Source organism: Myotis yumanensis, unplaced genomic scaffold, assembly GCF_028538775.1.
Source record: "Myotis yumanensis isolate MYYU_CA2020_CCGP unplaced genomic scaffold, mMyoYum1.0.hap1 SCAF_8, whole genome shotgun sequence".
Lineage (NCBI taxonomy): Eukaryota > Metazoa > Chordata > Mammalia > Chiroptera > Vespertilionidae > Myotis > Myotis yumanensis.
In genome coordinates, this window is record NW_027223759.1 from 36,450,835 (window position 1) to 36,471,761 (window position 20,927).

Consider the following 20,927-nt stretch of genomic DNA (forward strand, 5'->3'; position numbering starts at 1 on the left):
AATTGACAAAACTTGGAAGCAACCCAGATGTTCTTCAATAGGTGAATGGATAAACTGTGGTACATACAGAAAATGAAATATTTGGCTATTAAGAAGAAAGAATCTATAAATCCAGGAAAGGACATGGAGGAAACTTAAATGCATATTACTAAGTTAAAGAAGCTAATCTGAAAGGTTACGTACTGTATAATTCCAACTATATGATACTCTGGAAAAGGCAAAACTATAGAGACAGTAGACAGATCAGAGTTTGCCAGGGGTTGTGGGGGGAGGAGGGATGAACAGGCAGAGCACAGGGAATTTTTAGGGCAGAGAAACTTCTGTATGATACTGTAATGGTGGGTACTTAACAAAATTGTACAACAAAGTGAACCTTAAAGTAAACTATGGACTTTAGTTAATAATAATGTATCAATATTGTTTAATCAACCCTAATAATGAACCATGCCAATACAAAATGTTTATATTGGGGAAAACCCTGTTCATGTTTCTGTGGAAGGGTTGGCTATACAGGAACTCTATTCTAAAATTTTCTGTGAGCACAAAACTACTCTAAAAAAATAAAGCCTATTAATTAAAAAAAAAAACTTAGCCACTTAAGACAATAAAAAAAATATGGGTAGTATTTAGCTATGTATGCATGTGCGTGGGCGTCTTCTCATCAAGCATTAAATGGGGCCAAACTGCTACCATGTGGATTCAAAGGTGAACAAGATAATCACAGTCCTGTACCTTCCAGAGGTGGGAAAATTCCTTTATAAGTTCCTGAATAGTTTGAATTTTTTAAAAAAAATATATTTTATTGATTTTTTACAGAGAGGAAGGGAGAGGGATAGAGAGTTAGAAACATCGATGAGAGAGAAACATCGATCAGCTGCCTTTCTGCACACCCCCAACTGGGGATGTGCCCGCAACCAAGGTACATGCCCTTGACCAGAATCGAACCTGGGACCTTTCAGATCACAGGCCGATGCTCTATCCACTGAGCCAAACTGGTTAGGGCGATAGTTTGAATTTTTAAAATGAAAGTAAAGTTGGCAAAAACGTTTCAATTTTTTAAAATTTCGGGTTTAGGTGTTGATGTAAGAAACATGAATTTTTGTGAGTTTATTTGAGCCGAAGTGTCCACAATTGCTGGGAAGCAAAATCTCAACGGATTGAGAAAATGCTCCAGAGAATGACAGTTTTGCACCTTATATATTACAATGAAAAGAGAAGACAAAAGTGGGTCACAGGAAATCCATTGGTAATAGATCAGGGAGGCAAGAGAAAGCAAAGCAGGAGAAACCTCTGGGATTGGATAAAAAGTAAAATGACTGACATAAACATTTTTTAAATAGGTGGGTGCAGGATAGTTAGTCAACAATTAACTCAATAAGGAGAGGATTTGTGGTCTTGCTCTGTTGCAGTACCTATGTCTTGAGGGGTCCGGAAAAGGGAAATCACTTTGACATTCCAAATGTAGGTTATCCTAGATGCAAAAAGACCACAGGCTTAAGGTGAAAACTTACCTTTGTCAGGGAAGAGTCTAGCCTAGGACATGACTACCCACCATAAACTGATTTTAGTTAAAAGTCTTAATCTCAGACCATCCTTTCTGGTTATGTTAGGTCTCTGAGTTTGTAAGGCCAGCATGCAAGTCTTCCCTGAGCTTTTCGGGTTTAGTATGTGGCCCCTTTTCGTCCACATAGAGAATAGGGTACTTTTTTAAAAAAATTTTTTTGAAAGGGATAGATTATGAGAGAGAAACATCGATGGGCTGTCTCCTATATGGCCCCCCTGGGGATGAGCCCTAAACCCAGGCAAGTGTCCTGAGGTGGAATCAACTGGTGAGCTCTTAGCGCATGGGAGGATGTTCAACCAACTGAGCCACACTGCTGCGAGGGGGCTGGGAGTACATCTTGATGCATGCATTTTCCGTAAGAAAACTCATTGATCAGGGCTAGCTGAAACCCAAGGGAGGAGGATGGGGGTGTGCGGCTCCGGGTCCTGGCTCCTTCCATCCACGGACCAGTGGTCCCTCCCGCACGTGGGGGTCGCGCAGAGCCCCTACCCTCCATCCCCGTGAGGAGCGCTGGGCCCAGCGTTTCCCTGAACCCCAGCGACACGTGCTGACCCCGTAACCCCCAGTTTTCCTGCGCGCATCCGGTGCACTCCTAGGGACCCTCTCGGCCGCTGCACCAGGTTCTTCACTCCTCCCAGTCTTCCGCCAGACCTGACCCCGCCAAAAGGGCGACCAGGGGATTAGGATCCTCCCCTCCCTCAACGCTCCTATAGGGAACGCCCTCGGCCCCAGACCTCGCTTCCCCCGAGGTGGTGCACGCACCCCGCCGGCCGGAAGCCAGGGGGCGGATCCCGCCGGCGGCCGCCCCGCCTGCTGACCAATCCTCACGCGCAGCTCATTAATAGTGAACGCGCTGGCCCCGCCCTCTACTTCTCGCGGCTCCGCCCGCCTGCGCAGAGCCAGAGCGCGGCCGCGGACGAAGATGGCGACTGCCATGTACTTGGAGCACTACCTGGACAGTAAGCGCCCTCCCCCACCCGTGTTCCCCGGGCCGTCGCCCGTGCAGGGCCCTCTCCGCCATTTTCCCCCGCACGCTAACAGCCGCGTGCGGATCCCAGGCTCGTGGGGTCTGGGGGACGGCCAAGCGGCGGCGTAGGCGGACGCGGAACGGGCGGGTACAAGGGTGGGAAGCGCGCGGGGGGTGCGGCGCCGGGTCCACCGACACTGCCGCGCCAATTCTAGGTGCGTCACGGCGGGGCGGGGCCAGTGTGCGGTTCCACCCCTCGGCTGGGCCCGCTCTCCTGATAGGCCACGCCCTCACGACAGGCCACGCCCCATATAAACCACGCCCAGCCAAGTCCCAGCCTCCCCGAGTAGGCCCCGCCCTCCACAGTGTTGTCTTGGTCTCAGGCCTTGCGCTTACTTGATTAGGGCCTGCCGCCCACCACTCAGGCCCAAGATGGTGGTGAGCCCAACCCCCTTGAATGCTGAGCCGTGCCTGGGGGGCTCCGGGCTTGGGGTCCTCGGAGTCGCTTCCGGGCACCGAGCCTCAGCTTGTGCATCTGGAAAATGGGGAGGCGATGCTGGCCTGGAGGGTTTCCCAGGATGCCTGCCTTTTCCCGGGGGTACTTCCGGGACTTATTATGTGTTCCGGGCTGACGTCCATGAGGCTCCTCCAGCAGGCATCCTGTCTACCTGTAGCTCAGGGTGGACACTCCTGACCACTCCTGACCAGATGGTTATTCCCGCATTTCACGGAGGCCGAGTAGCTGGTCAAGGTCACATACATATTGGGAGTGTCTGGCTCTGGCGGGGGCATGGGGCACCGTGCTGCACTGGGGATATTCATGGTCACTCCGGTCTGGGCGCCCCACCTGGGACTGCTGAGTAGGAGTGAGCCCCTGCTCTGAAGGAGACAGTGGGGATCAGCTCTCCCCAAGGAGGGGTTACCCAATCCTGGTCATTTGTTCTGCTCTCCTGGCCCATTCTGAGCACAGGTCAGGTGGGAGAGCACTGGAGGGGAGCCCTTCCTTCATTGTCACTAGAGAGGTCTGCACTCAGGTGCCTGCTTGGGAGTACTGGGGCTTGCCCTTTCTGTCCCACCACCTACCCAGTGGCCCCTATGGGAGGGTCTGAGGAGCCTGAACATGAAGGCTGGGAAAGGAGGCACCTGCTTGCTTCTTTCTTTGTTTTGTTAATCCTCACCTGAGGATACGTTTTTTCATTGATTTTTAGAGAGAGTGGAAGGGAGAGGGAGAGAGACAGAGAGAGAGGAAACGTTGATGTGAGAGACACATTGATTGGTTGCCTCCTGCACGTGCCCCACCCAGGGCTGGGGATTGAGCCTGCAACCAAGGTATGTGCCCTTGACTGGAATTGAACCTGGGACCCTTCAGTCCACAGGCAGATGCTCTATCCACTGATCCAAACTGGCTAGGGCACCTGCTTTTTTTCAAATTTTTTTTAAAAAATATATTTTATTGATTTTTTACAGAGAGGAAGGGAGAGAGATAGAGAGTTAGAAACATCGATGAGAGAGAAACATCGATCAGCTGCCTCCTGCACACCCCCCACTGGGGATGTGCCCGCAACCCAGGTACATGCCCTTGACCGGACTCGAACCTGGGACCCTTCAGTCCAAAGGCTGACGCTCTATCCACTGAGCCAAATCGGTTTCGGCAATTAAAATTTTTAAAAAGTAGATTTCATTGATTTTTTACAGAGAGGAAGGGAGAGGGATAGAGAGAAACATTGATGAGAGAGAAACATAGATCAGCTGCCTCCTGCCCACCTACTGGGGATGTGCCTACAACCAAGGTACATGCCCTTGACCGGAATCGAACCTGGGACCTTTCTGTCCACAGGCCAATGCTCTATCCACTGAGCCAAACTGGTTAGGGTGACCTGCTTGCTTCTTGAGCATGTCCTTTGTTCCAGGAAAGCAGACATGATCCCCATTTTCCTGGAACTTACTATCACATGGGCAGACAGATTATTTTTAAAGTTTATAGAAAATTAAAGGCCATGAAGGAGCCCATAAGTCTCGAGAGCAGGGAGTGGCCTGTCCTGCAGAATCCTGGGTAGTAGGACAGAGCAGGGAGGTCTGAGAAGGCTGTGTGGGGAGTTTTCATGGCTCTCTGGGGGCACTGAGGAGCACTGGGGCTTTAAGCAGCAGCTTCTAAAGATTAGATTGAGCTCTTGAAATGATCACTGGCACATGGAGAGAGTGGAGGGTGGCCAATACTGGACAGAGGAGTCCAGTTAGGGCCTGTTGTGGCTGTGCAGGTGTGTGGGGATGTTTGCCCGACCTATAAGGATGGCAGCACTAACAGGTTAGCAGCGTTGCGTGGGATCCTCCACCTGTGAGGTTCAGCATGGCCTGTTTAACCTTAAGTGAATAAACGAGTGAAATTAGTTCAGTCCCTCAGGGGGTACTCGCCCATTTCACATGCTCCGTAGCCCAGTGTGGCCAGTGCCCACATTTTTGGACAGCTTAGAGAATGCTTTCATCCTTGGATAAAAAGTTCTACCAGCAGTGCTGGTTTGCACTACCCAGTGCAGATTTCAGAGTAAGGTGGGGAAAGATCAAAGAGGACCCCAGGGTTGGACTGGGTGGCTGTGGTGGGGTAATCTAGACTGGAGGGTCTGGGGTGGGAGTCAAGAGGCCATCTTTTCTGCCTCTGCTCGCAACTTGTTTCTAAGTTCACCTGCATTTGGCAACTTCGGAAGTGTCAGCCTCATATCAGTGTTTGGTACTCATGTGCCTCTAAAAGAGGATATCTTAATCCTTGTCCTCTTCAAACCCTAGCAGAAAGAGAAGACAAAGTGGTCTTATTATCTGTCGACTTAAGGGTTAAAGCCCAGCAGGTAGATTTGTGTGCCTCTCCTGAGAAGTCCATGTCCTTGTGTTTCAGGTATCGAGAACCTTCCTTGTGAACTTCAGAGGAACTTCCAGCTGATGCGTGAGCTGGACCAGAGGACAGAAGGTGGGCTCAGGCCTTCAGTACATCTGGGGAGAGGAGGCACCAGGATCCTGGGGTGGCACTGGGTGACCAGCCTATGCAGTGGGGCTGTGTGGCCTAGCCCTAGGCTATGTCTTCGGATGGTATCTAGAGAGAGTTGCTGATACTTTAAACCAAACTTAGTTCCTTGGATTCTTAGATCTCTTCAAATCAGATCTGTAAGGATCATCCTTTCCATACCGTCAAAATATCTGTTACCTTTTCTTTCTTTTTAAAAAAAAATATATTTTATTGTGGTTTTTCACTAAGATACAGCATCCTGACTAGCAAATACAGAAACTTCTTTTATTATGAAATACAGATTTGCATTCAGAAATAACCATAAACATTTACAATGTGTCACCCGGTGAAACTGTCCCCAGGTAAGGTGGAGCTTCTGGCTCCTAGGGACCTGTGTGACCCCCCTCTGGGGCCACCACCCTGAGTCCCACCTGCAACAGGTGTTTTCCCATCTCTAAACTGGAGTTAAGAGTTTGTCCCACCTGGGTGTTTATGAGCCACACAGCGTGTCCTTTGTCCCTCTTCTCGCTCATGGTCACCTTCTGTGGATTAATCGGTGGTGTTCTGTGTAGCAACAGCTGGTTCTTTTTGTTGCTGGAGCACAGCTATTTGTTTGAGTGAGGACTGGACATTTGGGTGGTTTCTTGTTTCCTGAAGTTACGGATGTTTTCCCATGTGTATTCTGGCATCTAAATCTTTAGGGTGGGTACCTAAGAGTAGTATGCCAGGTCTTAGGTAAGGTGAGCACACACTTCATTGTTCAGATAGGACTTTTACGACTCAGAACAGGCATGATGCATGCTCCTGGGACAGCAGTCGTATGCAGAACTGTCCTGGGCACGTTGCCCTGGCCGGAGCCTCTGCTCAGCTCCGAGATGCCACACTGTCTGTAGACACACTGCCTTAGACACGTTGCCTGTGGAGTGCTGTGCCCCCATGTCCCCACCTACAGTGCTTCGGGGTGCTTGTCAGTCACTTGCTGACACTTGGTGTTGTCAGGCTTCATTTGTTGCCAGTCTGGTGAGCCTGTTCTGGCATCTCAAGCAGGGACTAACTTTCAGCCATTTCTCTATCAGATAAGAAAGCGGAGATTGACATCCTGGCTGCAGAGTACATCTCCACAGTGAAGACTCTGTCCCCAGAGCAGCGGGTAGAGCATCTGCAGAAGATCCAGAGCGCCTACAGCAAGTGCAAGGAGTATAGCGATGACAAGGTGCAGCTGGCCATGCAAACCTACGAGATGGTGAGAGGCCGGGGGGTGGAATGGGGGGTGGGGGTCAGGGGGGTGGGGATGAGCTGCTCAGGACCCCAAGGCCAGGGACAGCTGGGGCCTGGGGACAGTTCAGGCTCTGGCAGAGTGATGCTTCCAGAGGAGTACAAATGGGGGGTGTCATTCATCCCAGACCATGACTGTGTCTTGTTTTCTCTGCTCTTTTGCTTATTTATTTAGCTGGGGAAATAGTCCATTGTTATATATAGATTTTTTAATCAATGTTTTGGTCATCTTTAGGAACAGTCCTAGAATTTGTGTCCTGTTTCCTCTCAAGTAAGCTTCACTAAGAGCGCACGTGGTACCTGGAGTCCTTGTTCCTGAGGCACATGTCATGTGGCAGATGTCTGTCATCCCTGCAGGCCGTCACCTGACGAATGCCCTTCCCCACCTCCCCAATCAAGCAACAGTGATTTCTTAAAAACCTGAAGTAACTTGTGTTTGAGAAGGAATACTCTAGCAGGAGACCTTAATGCTTGTATTTGGGATTTTGATGCCCCAAGTGCTGCATCTTTGGAGTACGCGGCCTGCTTTCTGAATGTTAGCTTTGATCAGTTGTCATTGAGTCAGATTTTTGCTATGATGCAAAATGAACTTAAGATTGTAATTCATTTCCACACGAGGAAGGTACTGTCACTCTTCCCTGGTGGGTGTGACTTCAGGGTGGAACAGGCTCGGCTCATCTCGCTGCCCTGATTGCAGTGCCCTCTCTCCCTTCCAGCTCATCCATAGCCAAAGCACTGGAGGAATTTTGTTTTCCTTTTTTTTTTGTTTGTTACTCTGTTTAAGAACCTAATGTTCTTCAGGTTTTTAAGTTAGGACTCGATCTCAAACATCCTCACCCCTAGTCCATTGTGTTTCACAGCTCTCTCTGTCATATTGCCGACTCATGGTATTTCCTGAGCAGGATTTATTTGGTTGAGGTGTCAAAAAGGGCCCTCTTACACACTTTGACATGGGGGCCTCACTTTAGCAGAACTTTGTTAATGGAAGTCTCAGGTAGAGGTTTAGATAGTGTGGAGTGGTTGGTTGGTGCTGGGCTGTGACTCTGGGCTGTTTGCTTTCATGTTAAATGTGACTTGATCTTCTGTGCAGGTGGATAAACACATTCGGAGGCTTGATGCAGACCTGGCACGCTTTGAAGCAGACCTGAAAGACAAGCTGGAGGGTAGCGACTTTGAGAGCTCTGGAGGACGAGGGTTAAAAAGCAAGTCTATCAATTTTTCTTTATTCTGTTACTTTTAACTATGGAGTTGTGAAGAATTGTCTGATAAATATGTTAGGAACCTGTCAGTAAATATCATATTTGGGTAAACCTTGTCCTGCTTTAATGAATTCTGTGACAGTAATTGAGTCTTCATTGTCTTTCAGAAGGTCGAAGCCAGAAAGAAAAGAGAAGTTCCCGGGGGCGAGGCAGAAGGACCTCAGAAGAAGACACTCCAAAGAAAAAGAAACATAAAGGAGGGTGAGGCCTTTTTCTTTTCTATTTTTCCCCAAAGCACACCATTAGTATTTGCTAGATCTAAATACCAGTGACAGCCACCCTTGAGGAAGTGCTTACCACGCCCAGCATGGCTATAGTTCTATGGACTTTTCGTGTGTCAGTCTGTCAGTCCCTTAAGCAGCCAAGGTGAGCAGCATGGTAGACAGTGATTCCCAGGGAGTGCACCTGCCCCTGCCTGGTGGCCCATGTGCAAGAGCATCAGGCTGGTTCCACAGCCCCTTCTCTGAGTGTATGCCTGCCTCTCGAGTTACGTAACAGTGTGTATTCACAGTTCGGGCTAAGCCACTGTTTAGTAGCTGCCTATGTATCAGTTGATCATTTCATATATAAATATATTTTGTATATATTCATTATTGTGATTGCATTTATTAAACACACATGTCATTTAATTTGACCTTGAAGATGCTCCATTTAAAGCCTCCCACCTGACGCCCTCCCCTGTACTGTAGTGTTGCTTCTCAGAAGTATTTGGACTAAAGAGAATCTGGTAAAATGCCAGCTGGCTTCTGTGGAGATGATTCTGACAGTTATGGGGAGAGGTCTGAAGAGTTAGATCTTGAAAGAAAAAGGAAAATTTTTGGTTATTAAACCTGGTGTTTAAACTTTCATCTTTTAAAAAACACCCAGATGCCAGCCTTTGTATTGTAAAGCACTACAGGGATGCAGAACATGACACAGAGCAAATGTAGTGTAATGAGTTGCTGTGAGAGGCGTGTCCTTGGACATGCCTGTCGGGACCATAACCTCCTCACTCTGCCCCAAACCAACATGACCCACATATATATAGTATGTGCCCTACTTGTTCTTTGTAGTTTTTTCCCCCACGAGTACACTCCTGGACATTAAACTTTGAGATGGACTTTATTAAGGAGCTAGAGGCCCGATACACGAGATTAGGCCTTTGCAGCCATGGTGGTTGCCTTGATCCCGCGGCTACAGCCCCGGCTTCGTCCTGAAGGTTGTTGTGCTGTTCGGCCGTTCAGTTGATTTGCACATTACGCTTTCATTATTATAGATAATTTACATACAGTAAGATGTTCTCATTTTAAGTATATAGTTTGATTTTTTTTAAAATTATGAGAATTATTCGGGCTTTTTGTATCTTTTTGAGTCAGTTTTGGTAATGTGTCTACAAAGATTTGTTGTTTCTTGTAAGTTGTCAGACTTACTGACATCAGGTTGTTTATAATATTATGTGATTCTTCTGATGTTGTAGGATTTGTGTAGATGACTGCTCTTTCAGACCTGACAGTGGTAATTTATGTCTTCTCTCATTTTGTCTTGATTGAGAACTAGCTTTTGGTTTCATTGATCCCTACCCCCCCCCCCCCCCCCCCCCCCCGTTTTCTTTTGTATTTAGAGAGAGTAGAAGGGAGGGAGGGAGAGAAGGAGAGAGAGAAAGAGAGAGAGAAACATGGATGTGAGAGTGGCACATTGATTGGTTGCCTCCTGCATGCTCCCTGACTTTGGGGCTGGGGATTAAACCTGGAACCCAGGTATGTGCCCTTGACCAAGAATCTAACCCGAGACCCATCAGTGTGCGGGCTGATACTCAAACTGCTGAGCAACACTGGCCATTGCACCCCTCTGTTTTCTATTGCATTTATTTCTGCTTATTATTTCCTTCCTACTAAGCTACTTAAATTTACTTTTCTTTTTTTTAAAAAAATATATTTTTATTGATTTCAGAGAGGAAGGGAGAGGAAGAAAGAGAGAGAGAAACATCAGTGATGAGAGGGAACCATTGATTGGCTGCCTCTTGCACGTTGGACTGAGCCTGCAACCCAGGCATGTGCCCCTGACCAGGCATGTGCCCCTTTGGTCCACAGGCCGACACTCGATCCACTGAGCCAAATCGGCCATGGCTTTCCTTTTCTTTTTTCAGCTTTTTAAGATAGAAGTAGCTTAGATCTTTGATTTTTATATCTTCCTTTTCTAACAAGTATTTAAAGCTGTAAGTTTTCTTCTAATTTCGGTTTTAGCTACATCTCACAAATTTTGATATATATATTTTTTAATTCCATTAAAAATATTTAAAATTTTCCTTGGTGGTTTTTCTTTGCCCCATAGCTTATGTATGAGTAGATTTCTAAGTTTCCAAGTAATTTGGGGTTTTCCATATAACTTTCTGATTTCAATTTCTATTTTTGTTATGATCAGAGAACATTCTATAATTGAAATCTTCTACAGTTGATTAAGACTTGTGTTATGGGTTATGGTCTGTCTTGCTGAACGTTCCATATCCACTTGAAAAGAATATGTATTTTACTGTCGTTGGCTGGAGTGTTCTATAAATGTGAATTCAATGGCTAGGTTAATAGTGTTGTTCAGTTTTTTGTATTCTTACTGGTGTTCTGTTTAGTTTATGAACTCTTGAGAGAGGATTGTTGAAATCTCCAACTCTAATTATGGATTTATCTGTTTCTCCTTTCTGGTCTGTCAGTTTTTGCTTCATGTATTTTGAAGCTCTGTTATTTGGTTCTACATGAGCATTTAGTTTTTTTAAAAAAAGTAATTGACTTCTTTATCATTATGAAATTTATTTCTTTATTCCTTGTAATGTTGTTTGTTTTGAAGTCTGCTCTGTCTGATATTACTACAGCCCCTCCCACTGTCTGATGGGGAGTTTTTGATGGTGTATGTTTCCTTTTTCATCCTTTTACTTCCAACATGTGTATGTTTTTGTATTTAGAGTGGGTTTCTTGAAGGCAGAAAGTAGTTGCATCTTGCTTTTTCATCTAATCTGATAATCTCTGCCTTTTCGTGCAATATTTAGATTGTTCAGATGTGTTTTTTGTTTTTTTTTAACAGATGTTTAATATAAGAACCTACACACATATTCTTCCTTCCTGCTCCTGTTCTTGGTGTTATTGTCAGAATTTTTACTTCTACATGTGACAAGCCTCACAATATACCAGTGTTATTATTTCAGGTCAAACCATTGGTTATCTTAAATAGATTTTAATCCATTGTATGCCATAAGCGTCCTTTTTAGGGGACTCCAATTACATGTATGTTATTTAGCTTGATATTTTCCCACAGATTACGGAGGCTCTGCTTATTTTCTTACCTGCGTTTTTCTTTCTGTGCTCAGTTTAGACAATTTCTATTTCTTTGTCTTCAAGTTCTTTTCCCTTGGTATCTAATTGAATTTTAGTCTCCTTTAGTGAATCATTCATTTAATATATTTTCTTCTCAAGAAGTTCTATTTGTTTCTTTTTTATTTTCATTTAGTTTTTTTTAAAAAAATATATATCTTTATTGATTTCAGAGAGGAGGGGAGAGGGAGAGAGAGATAGAAACATCAATGACAAGAGGGAACCATCGATTGGCTGTCTCCTGCACACGCCACACTGGGTATCAAGCCTGCAACCCGGGCATGTGCCCTGGCTGGGAATCAAACTGTGACCTCTGGGTTCATAGGTTGATGCTCAACCACTGAGCCATGCTGGCTGGGCTAATAGTTATTTTTTAAATGTTTTTATTGCTTTTTAGGGAGAGAGGAAAGAAGAGGGAGAGAGAAATAGAAACATTGATGAAAGAGAAACAGCAACTGGATGCCCCCTAAGTGGGGATTGAGCCCACATCACGGGCATGTGCCCTGACTGGGACCTCTTGGTTCATGGGTCAGTGCTCAACCACTGAGCCATACTGGCTAGGCCGTTTCCTTGCCTGGCCGTGCTGTCTTCTGGCAAGGCAGGAGCTGTGTGTGGACCGGGACAGTTCCTCCTGTAGCCCCCACATCCCAAAGCGTGGATGAGTAGCCACCCCTGCTGGAGGGCTACTTGCAGTGTTTGGGAGGGGCCCCTGTCACTACCTGAGGAGGGATGTCCCCTATGTCCACGGGAATTAGCTTGGAGGACAGTTCTGGTGTCCAGTCAGGCCAGAGCGAGCACCTCAGGCAGTGGGGTTGCCTGGTCTGCTCGAGGGACAGGCTTGGCAACTTCCTATGTGCTTCCCTCCAGGGGTAGCGTGAGCACCCACCACCCTGGAGCCCCCTCTGGTGAGACTGGAGAGGGGGTGGCTCAGGACCAATCCCCAGGTCTGATTGCTGGCGAGGTGGTGACTTTGCCAGGTGGTGCCCTAAGTCCCTCCAGCTTCTCTTGCTGCCACCCACATCTGGCCGGTGCCCTTGAACACAGTGACAGGCGAGGGTCAGGGGGCAGCTGAAACATAGTCTGCAGAAGTGTGGAGAGTGCCACAGAGAGAGAGTGTGCCGAGTACGTGTGGTTATTCAGGGTGAGCACCTGGGAGACAGGACAGAGCCAGCAGGTGGGGGAGACAGTGTCATGGGCCGTGGTGACAAACCTAGGTTTCAGTGTAGCAAGGAGCCAGTGTCGTAGCCTGAGGACTGCTGTGACTGTTGCCTGAAGCAGTGTTAAAGCACATGGATGGGGCAGGTTCTGGTGACATTTATGATTTTCAGATCTAAAGAAAAAAACCTATTTATTCCCAGAGACAGAGCAGAGGGAGGAGACTCAGATGTGCCTGGAGCCTGCATGGGTGGCACTCATGCGGGGGGGTGGGCAGCACATATGGGGCATCATGTGGCACGCTGGGGGCATTATGGAGCTTGGTATGTGACCACAAGGCACAAAGCATTCCTAGACCGGAACAGGTAAGGGGGGGTTCCCTTTGGGAAGCAGACTTCTCATGTCACCACGTCATGATGTCAGTTGTCCTGGTCTGCCACTTGCTCAGCTTCCCCTCTGCCCTGTTGCCCTGTGAATTAGTGTACATAGCACGTGTGTGTTCAGTGAACATGCGTGTTCTCTCTCTGGGGGCAGGTCTCTGTACTGATGGGAATATACTCTCTGTGTAACCTGCAGCTTGCAGCTTTATTTAAAAAATACTGAAACACATTAAGAGTAAATTCCCTAGTCGGCAAACCGCGGCTCACGAGCCACATGCGGCTCTTTGGCCCCTTGAGTGTGGCTCTTCCACAAAATACCACATGTGGGTGCGCACGTACAATGCGATTGAAACTTCGTGGCTCATGCGCAGAAGTCGGTATCTTGTGGAAGAGCCACACTCAAGAGGCCAAAGAGCCGCTTGTGGCTTGCGAGCCGCGGTTTGCCGAGCCGTGGTTTGCCGACCACTGCTCTAGTCCCTTCCCTGTAACAGGTGGACGTCTGTCCCATCACCCGCTGCAGAGCTGTGGGATTGGAGGGAGGTGTGGGCACGGTGGGATCCTGGCTGGGCCATGGGTTAGAGACCCTGAGGGGGATGGCAACAGGCCTGCCTCCCAGGTGGGTGGGGAGGGTGGCTGTGGTCAGAAGCATCCCTGCTGATGGGTGGGCAGAGGGCGACTCCTGAGATGTAGATCTTGGAGGGTGAAGGGGAGCTGGTGGGCTTCATGGGTTTTGGGGTGAAGAAGATACGTGGGGATGTGAGTGGGAACTCACAAGCCATTGTCATGGGAGGGATGGAGAGAGAGCTGGTGGGGGCAGGCCTGCTCAGACTGCCGGACTGGTCTGGGTGGGATCTAGGCAGGATGCTAGGTGCCTGCCCTGGGTGGGTCGACCCGGGGTGGGGGTGAGTCCTGGGAGCAGGTCCTATCCAGGCGGAGGGACTGAGGCAGGATGGCTTCATGTGCCCAAGTGGGCTGGACCCCGAAGCCGGAAGGTGAATGCGCCTTTGCCCCCACTACCAGTCAGGTATCACAAGGGCAATGTGGTCCCATCTAACTGCTGCATCAACACTGTTGTGTCCATGCAGGTCGGAGTTCACTGACACTATCCTGTCTGTGCATCCCTCTGATGTGCTGGACATGCCCGTGGACCCCAACGAGCCCACCTACTGCCTCTGCCACCAGGTGTCCTACGGGGAGATGATTGGCTGTGACAACCCAGATGTGAGTGTTGGGCATGCTGCAGTGGGGTTCTGCCGCAAGATGTGGGGCCTTGAGATGGGAAGCCGGACGCTGCGGCATCCCCCTGTGGGACCATGGGCAGGGTCCTGTACCAGGTGGGCTGGGGTGGGGAGGGGGAGGGGACGGTGGGATGGCATGGGGAGGTGGCAGGCTCTCTGTGTCTGGCACACAGCAAGTTACATGCTCACTGCAGCTCTCCCCCTCTCCCCTGCTGCCTTGCAGTGTCCGATCGAGTGGTTTCACTTTGCCTGTGTAGACCTGACCACGAAGCCCAAAGGAAAATGGTCAGTATGGGGCACTGCTCTGTCTCCTTCCCGAGAATGAGGTGGGGGTGGCTGGGCCTAGTAACCTTCCCTGCTCTGGCCCCCGGTGCTCTGGGTGTGGGTTTGGGGATCTGGCTGTGTCACACACTGGTCCTTTGTCCCTGGCCAAGTTGATGAGGGTCATTTGCTGCCCACCTCACCTGGGGCATCTTCTATTATATTTGCAAAACACCTACATTTCTGTTGCTCTATGTCATGGCCATTCTGACTCTTTCGAGTGAGGTAGAGATAGTCCTAAATAAAATGAGAAATGAGGGGTTCTTTTCCGCTGGGGAAGCTTTCAGAGAAGATGAGGAACACAGTATTAAACGGATGGGACCAGGCAGGTGGGCGCTCTGCCTGGTCAGGGACTTACATGCTCTGGACTGAGCCCCTCCTGTTCTTTATCCTGGTATTCAGTTGTCTCTATGATGCCATTTAAGTAAAAACCTGGTTTTGTTTAGTTGTGCTAAAGACAGGCATGTTCTAGGCTGCAGTTGTGGAGATGTCACCCTCCCTGGTTGTGTATGTGACACATTTGCTGTATGCAGACGGGGACTAGATGCCCTGAGGACAGTCTGCCTTATCCTGGGTCCTCGGTGGATGACAGCAGGGCCGGGTGCGGTGCTCAGTGTCTCAGCCTGTGCAGTCTTGTCCCGGCAGGGGCTCCCTGGGCACCAGGATGCACCAGCAAGTCTGAGATGTGATGCAGCAGCCCTGACAGTGCCCTTTAGCAGGGGTGATGGGAATGTGATGGGACTGTGGTCAGGGCCCGGGCTGATCAGGGTGACCCTTTGGGCTTGAGGAGGCCAACCCATGGGGCAGGCTTGGCCTGTGATGACAGGGAGCTCCTGAGCTGATGGAAGGGGCATGAGGCAGGAGGGGTTTGATTAGAGTTTGATTCTGCACATGCTGTATTTGAGTTGTTTGTGGAGCTCCTGGTGGAAGTTTCCTACCAGGCCTTGGAAAACAGTTTTGCCTCTGGGAGAACATGCAGAGCCTGAGGCATGTTGGGGACCCAACCCGGCTGTCCTCCTCCTGATTTCTTTGGGGCCTTTTTATTTTTATATATTTTTATTGATTTCAGAGAGGAAGGGAGAGGGAGAAAGAGAGATAGAAACATCAATGATGAGAGAGAATCATTGATTGGCTGCGTCCTGCATGCCCCCCTACTGGGGATTGAGCCCATAACCTGGGCTTGTGCCCTGACCAGGAATCGAACCAGGACCTCCTGGTTCATAAGTCAATGCTCAACCACTGAGCCACGCTGGCTGTACATCTTTGTGGTCTTTTTAGAGATCACCGAGTGTGCAGGCTTCTTGGTCGGTGAGATGTGAGCTGATAGCTGTGCTTGTGCTGTGTGTGCCGTATGTGAGCATGATGCTGGGCGCTGCTTCTTCAGGGCTCAGCCAGGGCATGGGCAGTTGGCAGGCAGGGGCCAGGGCCAGGGGTAGGGTCGGGGCGGGCAGGGGCCAGGGGCAGGGGTAGGGTTGGGGCAGGCTCTGTACTAGGGCAGGGGCCAGAGGGCAGGGACAGGGGCAAGAGCAGGGACCGAGGTTTCCTCAGGGCCCATTCACTAGTGTAGACCTGGCCTGGTTGAGCTCAGCTACACGGTAATCAGCTGCCTTCTGATAGGGGGCTCAGGAGGGCTGAGGTGGACAGCAGTTTGGACTATCCCTTGTGTCCCTGTGTGCTGCCATGGTCTAGGAGTGACTGAGAAAGTGCTCTGTGTTTGAGACTCTGGAACTTGCTTGCGCAGGGTCACCTGACCACAGTCTGCAGGATGGGCTGGGAGCCTGTGGCCTGCCTGGTCGGCGTGCACGTCATCCTGCACCCACACTAGGCCACCAGCTCGACAGCAGGTGTTGTCTCTGTTTTGGTGAAGAGGAATGCTCATGTCTGAAAGCAGTTTTGCTGATTGATTTGTATCTATTTGAAAACAGCCAGGCTAGATAGAGCGACTTGCTTAGGAGATTTTTCCTGGTGGGAGAGCTGTGCACTGTGTTTGTGGGTCTCTCTTCTGGTTCTGGTGCTGTTTCACCGAGAGGCAGGGTCTGGGCCTCCCGAGTGCTGGCAGAAATCTGCAAAGGGCTAACACTGTCTCTCTCATCACAGGTTCTGTCCTCGGTGTGTCCAGGAGAGGAGGAAGAAGAAGTAAGGAAGAGCTGACACCGGGGCCAGAAGAGCAAGTTGATACACTCCTTTATTCACGTTGCAATATTTTACCTTCATCTTAAAGCTACCTTGTTTTGAATGATATTTAATAACTCAGTGGCCAGTTGTAATTCTGGATATTTCCTAAAATCAACAAGAACCCACCTGAGCCCTGTTTGCACAGAGGAGGGATCTTATGGGGACTTGCCACAGTGACTTTGTTCTCATGACTTTTTGTACAGACCCAGCACTGAGCACAGCAGCCCCACGAGCCCGAATGACTCCGTGGATGTATGCGTGCGGTGTGCTAGGTGCGGTGGGATGTGCCAGCTGGGAGCAGATACTGCCATCACTTTGCAGCTAGAGGTGTGAGCCTTATGTGGTCTGCAGTTTCCTGGGCTTCCCCTGAGAGCCCACACCACTGTATGCACATTGGCCACGCTGAGTGCACGGTGTGTAGTCTGGTGGGCGTTGCCGGAAGGCGCCCTCCCGACTCAGGTGCGCTCGGAGCTGGCAGCTGCACAGGAAGGGCTGCGCTCTCCCAGAAGGAGCTCTGCTTGGCTGCGCACTGCCTTTTAGTCTGGACTCCCTGAGGTTTCACTGTCTGGAGTAAACAGCTCTGGATTGGCAGATGGGCCGTAGGTTACCACGACCAGCTCCAATGAGAAACAGCATAACAGACTGGCAGATGTTCCATTTCTCTGGGAATTCCGGATGTTTTTACTGTGAAGATGAAATTATTGTAATCGCATGAAGTCTGTTTGTGAAGTGAATCCAGTCTACTAAGAGCCGATTTTGAACCTGTTTCTGTTACACACTGGGTCAGCACTTTGTCTCCCAGAGGACTACAATTATGTGATGTGATTTGTGAATTTCTTGTGCCACAATAGCAGTTCTGGAATGAAACTAGGAAACTAGAGTGTACTTTCTGTTTAATCAGCATTCACCAAACTGATTTTGAACCGTCTCTTTGGTACTAGATGGGGACATCGCATACATTTGGTATGTTGAGATCCACTTGTGATGGTACCTAGAGTGGGGCTTCTGGGAGCGTCCTGGACTCTCCAAGACCCACCCCGCGTGATTCAGACAAGTCAGGGTTCCTTTTGCCAGGAAAAAAAAGACCCAAGAGATAGAATCCAGGTGTGAAATGCCCAGCTTCAGAAGAATCTCGTTCTCTTTGTGGGGAGTGTCCTCTGGAGTGGTCCACCTGCTTCCTTCCAATGGCCTCATGTACCACATCCTCTCCTAGCTTCCAGTGTTTCACCATGGAGAGGACATAGGGCAGAGGAACTGGTGAAGCTGCGTCCTAGACCAGCCCCTCCCTGCAAATGAATTAATATGTGGCAGTTGGGAGCAGATATCAGAGGGCAGCTGGGGTCCAGCTGGAATCTGTGGCCCTTAGTGGGTCTTACCCTGCATGGAACGTGTCCAGACTGCTGTCCTTTCTAGAGCTACCTGAGGGAGCAGGACTTGCTTCCAAATGACTGCAGGCGGGCCACTTCCGCTTGTGTGCCCCTTCGTCTCAGGCTGGTGGTTAGGGTAGGGGTCAGCAGCTGCCACAGCCTGTCCCTGGTAGGTTCCAGGCCTGATGCACTGTCTCAGAACCGATGTCTTCTTGCTGCTCAGGAAGAAGTTGGGGGCGCACCTGTAACTCAGCTGCTTTGGAACACGAAGCCCGCTTGTATTTAGCAACTTAGTTTTACATTGCAGGTGTTTAAAGATTGTGAGGAATCGGTTGTGGAAATTTTTTTTCTTCATTCTTTTACCAGTTTTTGTGGAGAGGATAGGTATGTACATTAAGTTTGTGATGATTCTTTGGAAGCGAATTTAATATTTGCACTTCATCTTTGAACACACTCACTTGCCACTGGAACACAGTGTGTTTGTGGATGCAGGTTAATGGCTGGCTAGTTTCAGTTGTCACCTGGTTTCCTGAGGCCATGCTCATTTCCTGAGAATGAGACCAACTTCTGTCTTAAGCTTTTGTTTAAAGTTCGATGTTGTCATTCTGCTTGTCACTGTGCAGCATCCCATGTGTCAGCTTTTTGTAAGTTTCTGTGCTTATCTGTTTTTAGTGTTTACTTTTGCCAGTTACAGTAATATCACCAAAATAATATGCAGACAGCTTTGAAAAAAATGGAAATCATGAGCATGATAGGAAGGTCCCCTGGGATGTTTGGAGAATGCCTGAACGCCATGCCTGACCATTAATACTGTCAGAGTCAGAAAGACAAAAGGGTGGCTTTCTGGTTGAGAAAGAATGTCAGGCCACCTGGCTGGCTCTGGCCCTGGACGGCTGGAGCACCACAGTGATTTGCTCCCCACAGCTTGGCTGCCCTCGTCCTGGGGGTGATTCAGGCTGGAACCCTGTCTGTGCCTGCCAGGTCCCATGTCTGATCCCGAGGACAGCTGTGGAGCCAACCCCATCCCTCAGGTTGCAGGACCTAGGCTGGGCCCAGCAGGTGAGGGTGCGGCCTCCATGGCTGGGGTTTACTGGTAAGGGAAGAAGTATTTTGTTCAGAGGAGAAGCAGAACCATTTTTCTTACTCTCAGTGCTATGTTTTCACCTACCATTTGAGAAACCTTGTTCTCCACCAGGACACATCTACACTAACAAAAAGTTTTTTAAGCTGAGCTCTGCATCTCTGGCTGTGCTAATGGAGCTGTTGGCTGGGCTGAGGCCTGAGTGACTATCCCCACATGCAGGCTGGGCCCCAGGCAGGTGGACGTGAGACTGGGACTAGCCAGGGCCCTGGAAGCTGGGTGTACAGCCATGTGTGTGGTGGGATGCATGGGGACACCGGCCAGCTGTGTGTCAGTGCTGTTCCAGGGAGCCACACTGCACTTGCCTCCTGCCCTGTCAGCCCTTGGCAGGGGCTGCTTCAAGCAATAACTGTCCACATGCCACAGCCAAGGCCTGCCTCGTCACAGGATTCGGACACTTTGCATGGGCATTTGAGTTAAGGTTTTCCTCCATTTTTAGCGAACAGTGATTAGTTGTCATTCCCTGTGCTGAGAGGCATTTAAGATGGGAAGTCTAAGAAATGTTCTCATTCAGGAGACAGTCCTATGAAGTTTCTTCCTTCGTATGTGTTTTGTGGTGTTCACTTTTACCACATTCATCCAAAAAGATGATGCAGCTTTAACATGAATGTTACATTTTATTTTCAAGGAATTATTACCTATGTTCCCTTTGTAAAGGAAATATAATATTGTAAATCTTTTTATTAAATAATGTAAAGATGTATATCTGTATTTTTTGATCATGTTATAGATTATGGATATATTGTTTAATAAATAAAGTATTTTTTTGAACAAACATTAGAGAATGCATCATTTTGGGAAATGATAAAACTTCAGCATTGTGTCCAGAGGTGGTGAGTATATCCTATGTTGAATTTTTTTTTTTTTAAATATATTTTATTGATTTTTTACAGAGAGGAAGGGAGAGAGATAGATAGTTAGAAACATCGATGGGAGAGAAACATCGACCAGCTGCCTCCTGCACATCTCCCACGGGGATGTGCCCGCAACCCAGGTACATGCCCTTGACCGGAATCGAACCCGGGACCTTTCAGTCCGCAGGCCGACGCTCTATCCACTGAGCCAAACCGGTTTTGGCCCTATGTTGAATTTTGAAGGAGATGTGAGGTGAACTGGAGAGAGTTGTTTGCTGGCCATGGGCTTGAGTAAGACCCTGGCCTCACCGTGGTTACTGACCAGCTCTGGGCCCCAGCTGTATTGTAGTGTCAGAAGTTGGTTCCCAGGCTTACAAGAAAGAAGTGTGTGGATGAGTGCGCCATGAGTTGCTGTATGGAGATTTAAAAGTGCTTTGTCTGGAACTGGTTTGCCATCAAGACCTGCAGGGTGTCAAGATCCCTTTGAGGACTAACTAGTTCTTAGGACATTCCTTGAGAGTTAATGGCCGACGTCCAGAAACCCAACGTGGTCACCATGATGGAGAGGCACAGCCTCACTTTCCAGATGAAAATCATTCACAGACCTGGAGGGCACCACAGGCTGTCCGCCTCTGAGCACCCCAAGGGCACTTGTAGCCATTTCTTTGGGTGACTCCCTGGGAAAAGAAAACACCAGCTCTTGGGAGCTGGAGCTGGTCATCCTCACTAGTTCTGAACTGTCCCCAGTCCCCAGAGGTCCCAGATGCTGGTCTAACCAGAGTGGGGCCTACGGCTGTCGTGGCAAGTCACGTTTGTCTGAGTGGCTGTCTCCCCAGGGCCCACCCATGTCACTGAAACAGACCTGACAGCTGGCGGGATGCCCACAGTAACTGACCTG

The 20,927-nt window shown here is 49.0% G+C and overlaps 1 protein-coding gene across 1 annotated transcript; it reads left to right on the forward strand.

Annotated features, from left to right (window-relative positions):
• The first annotated feature begins 2,453 nt into the window (after positions 1-2,453).
• On the forward strand, positions 2,454-19,926 carry ING5 (inhibitor of growth family member 5). The gene is made up of 8 exons (XM_070422619.1): positions 2,454-2,523; positions 5,419-5,490; positions 6,603-6,769; positions 7,892-8,003; positions 8,168-8,261; positions 14,019-14,154; positions 14,395-14,456; positions 16,590-19,926. Exons 1-8 carry the CDS (start codon positions 2,487-2,489, stop codon positions 16,630-16,632), a joined length of 723 nt encoding a protein of 240 aa, XP_070278720.1. The 5' UTR covers positions 2,454-2,486; the 3' UTR covers positions 16,633-19,926.
• Positions 19,927-20,927: the final 1,001 nt, after the last annotated feature.

Bases quoted from the DNA above. Each gene is read 5' to 3' on its own strand.
- ING5 (XM_070422619.1), top strand. From the start codon at position 2,487: ATGGCGACTGCCATGTACTTGGAGCACTACCTGGACA. The intron at 5,491-6,602 runs GTGGGCTCAGGC...TTTCTCTATCAG, and splicing joins GCTGGACCAGAGGACAGAAG to ATAAGAAAGCGGAGATTGAC. The intron at 6,770-7,891 runs GTGAGAGGCCGG...TCTTCTGTGCAG, and splicing joins CCATGCAAACCTACGAGATG to GTGGATAAACACATTCGGAG.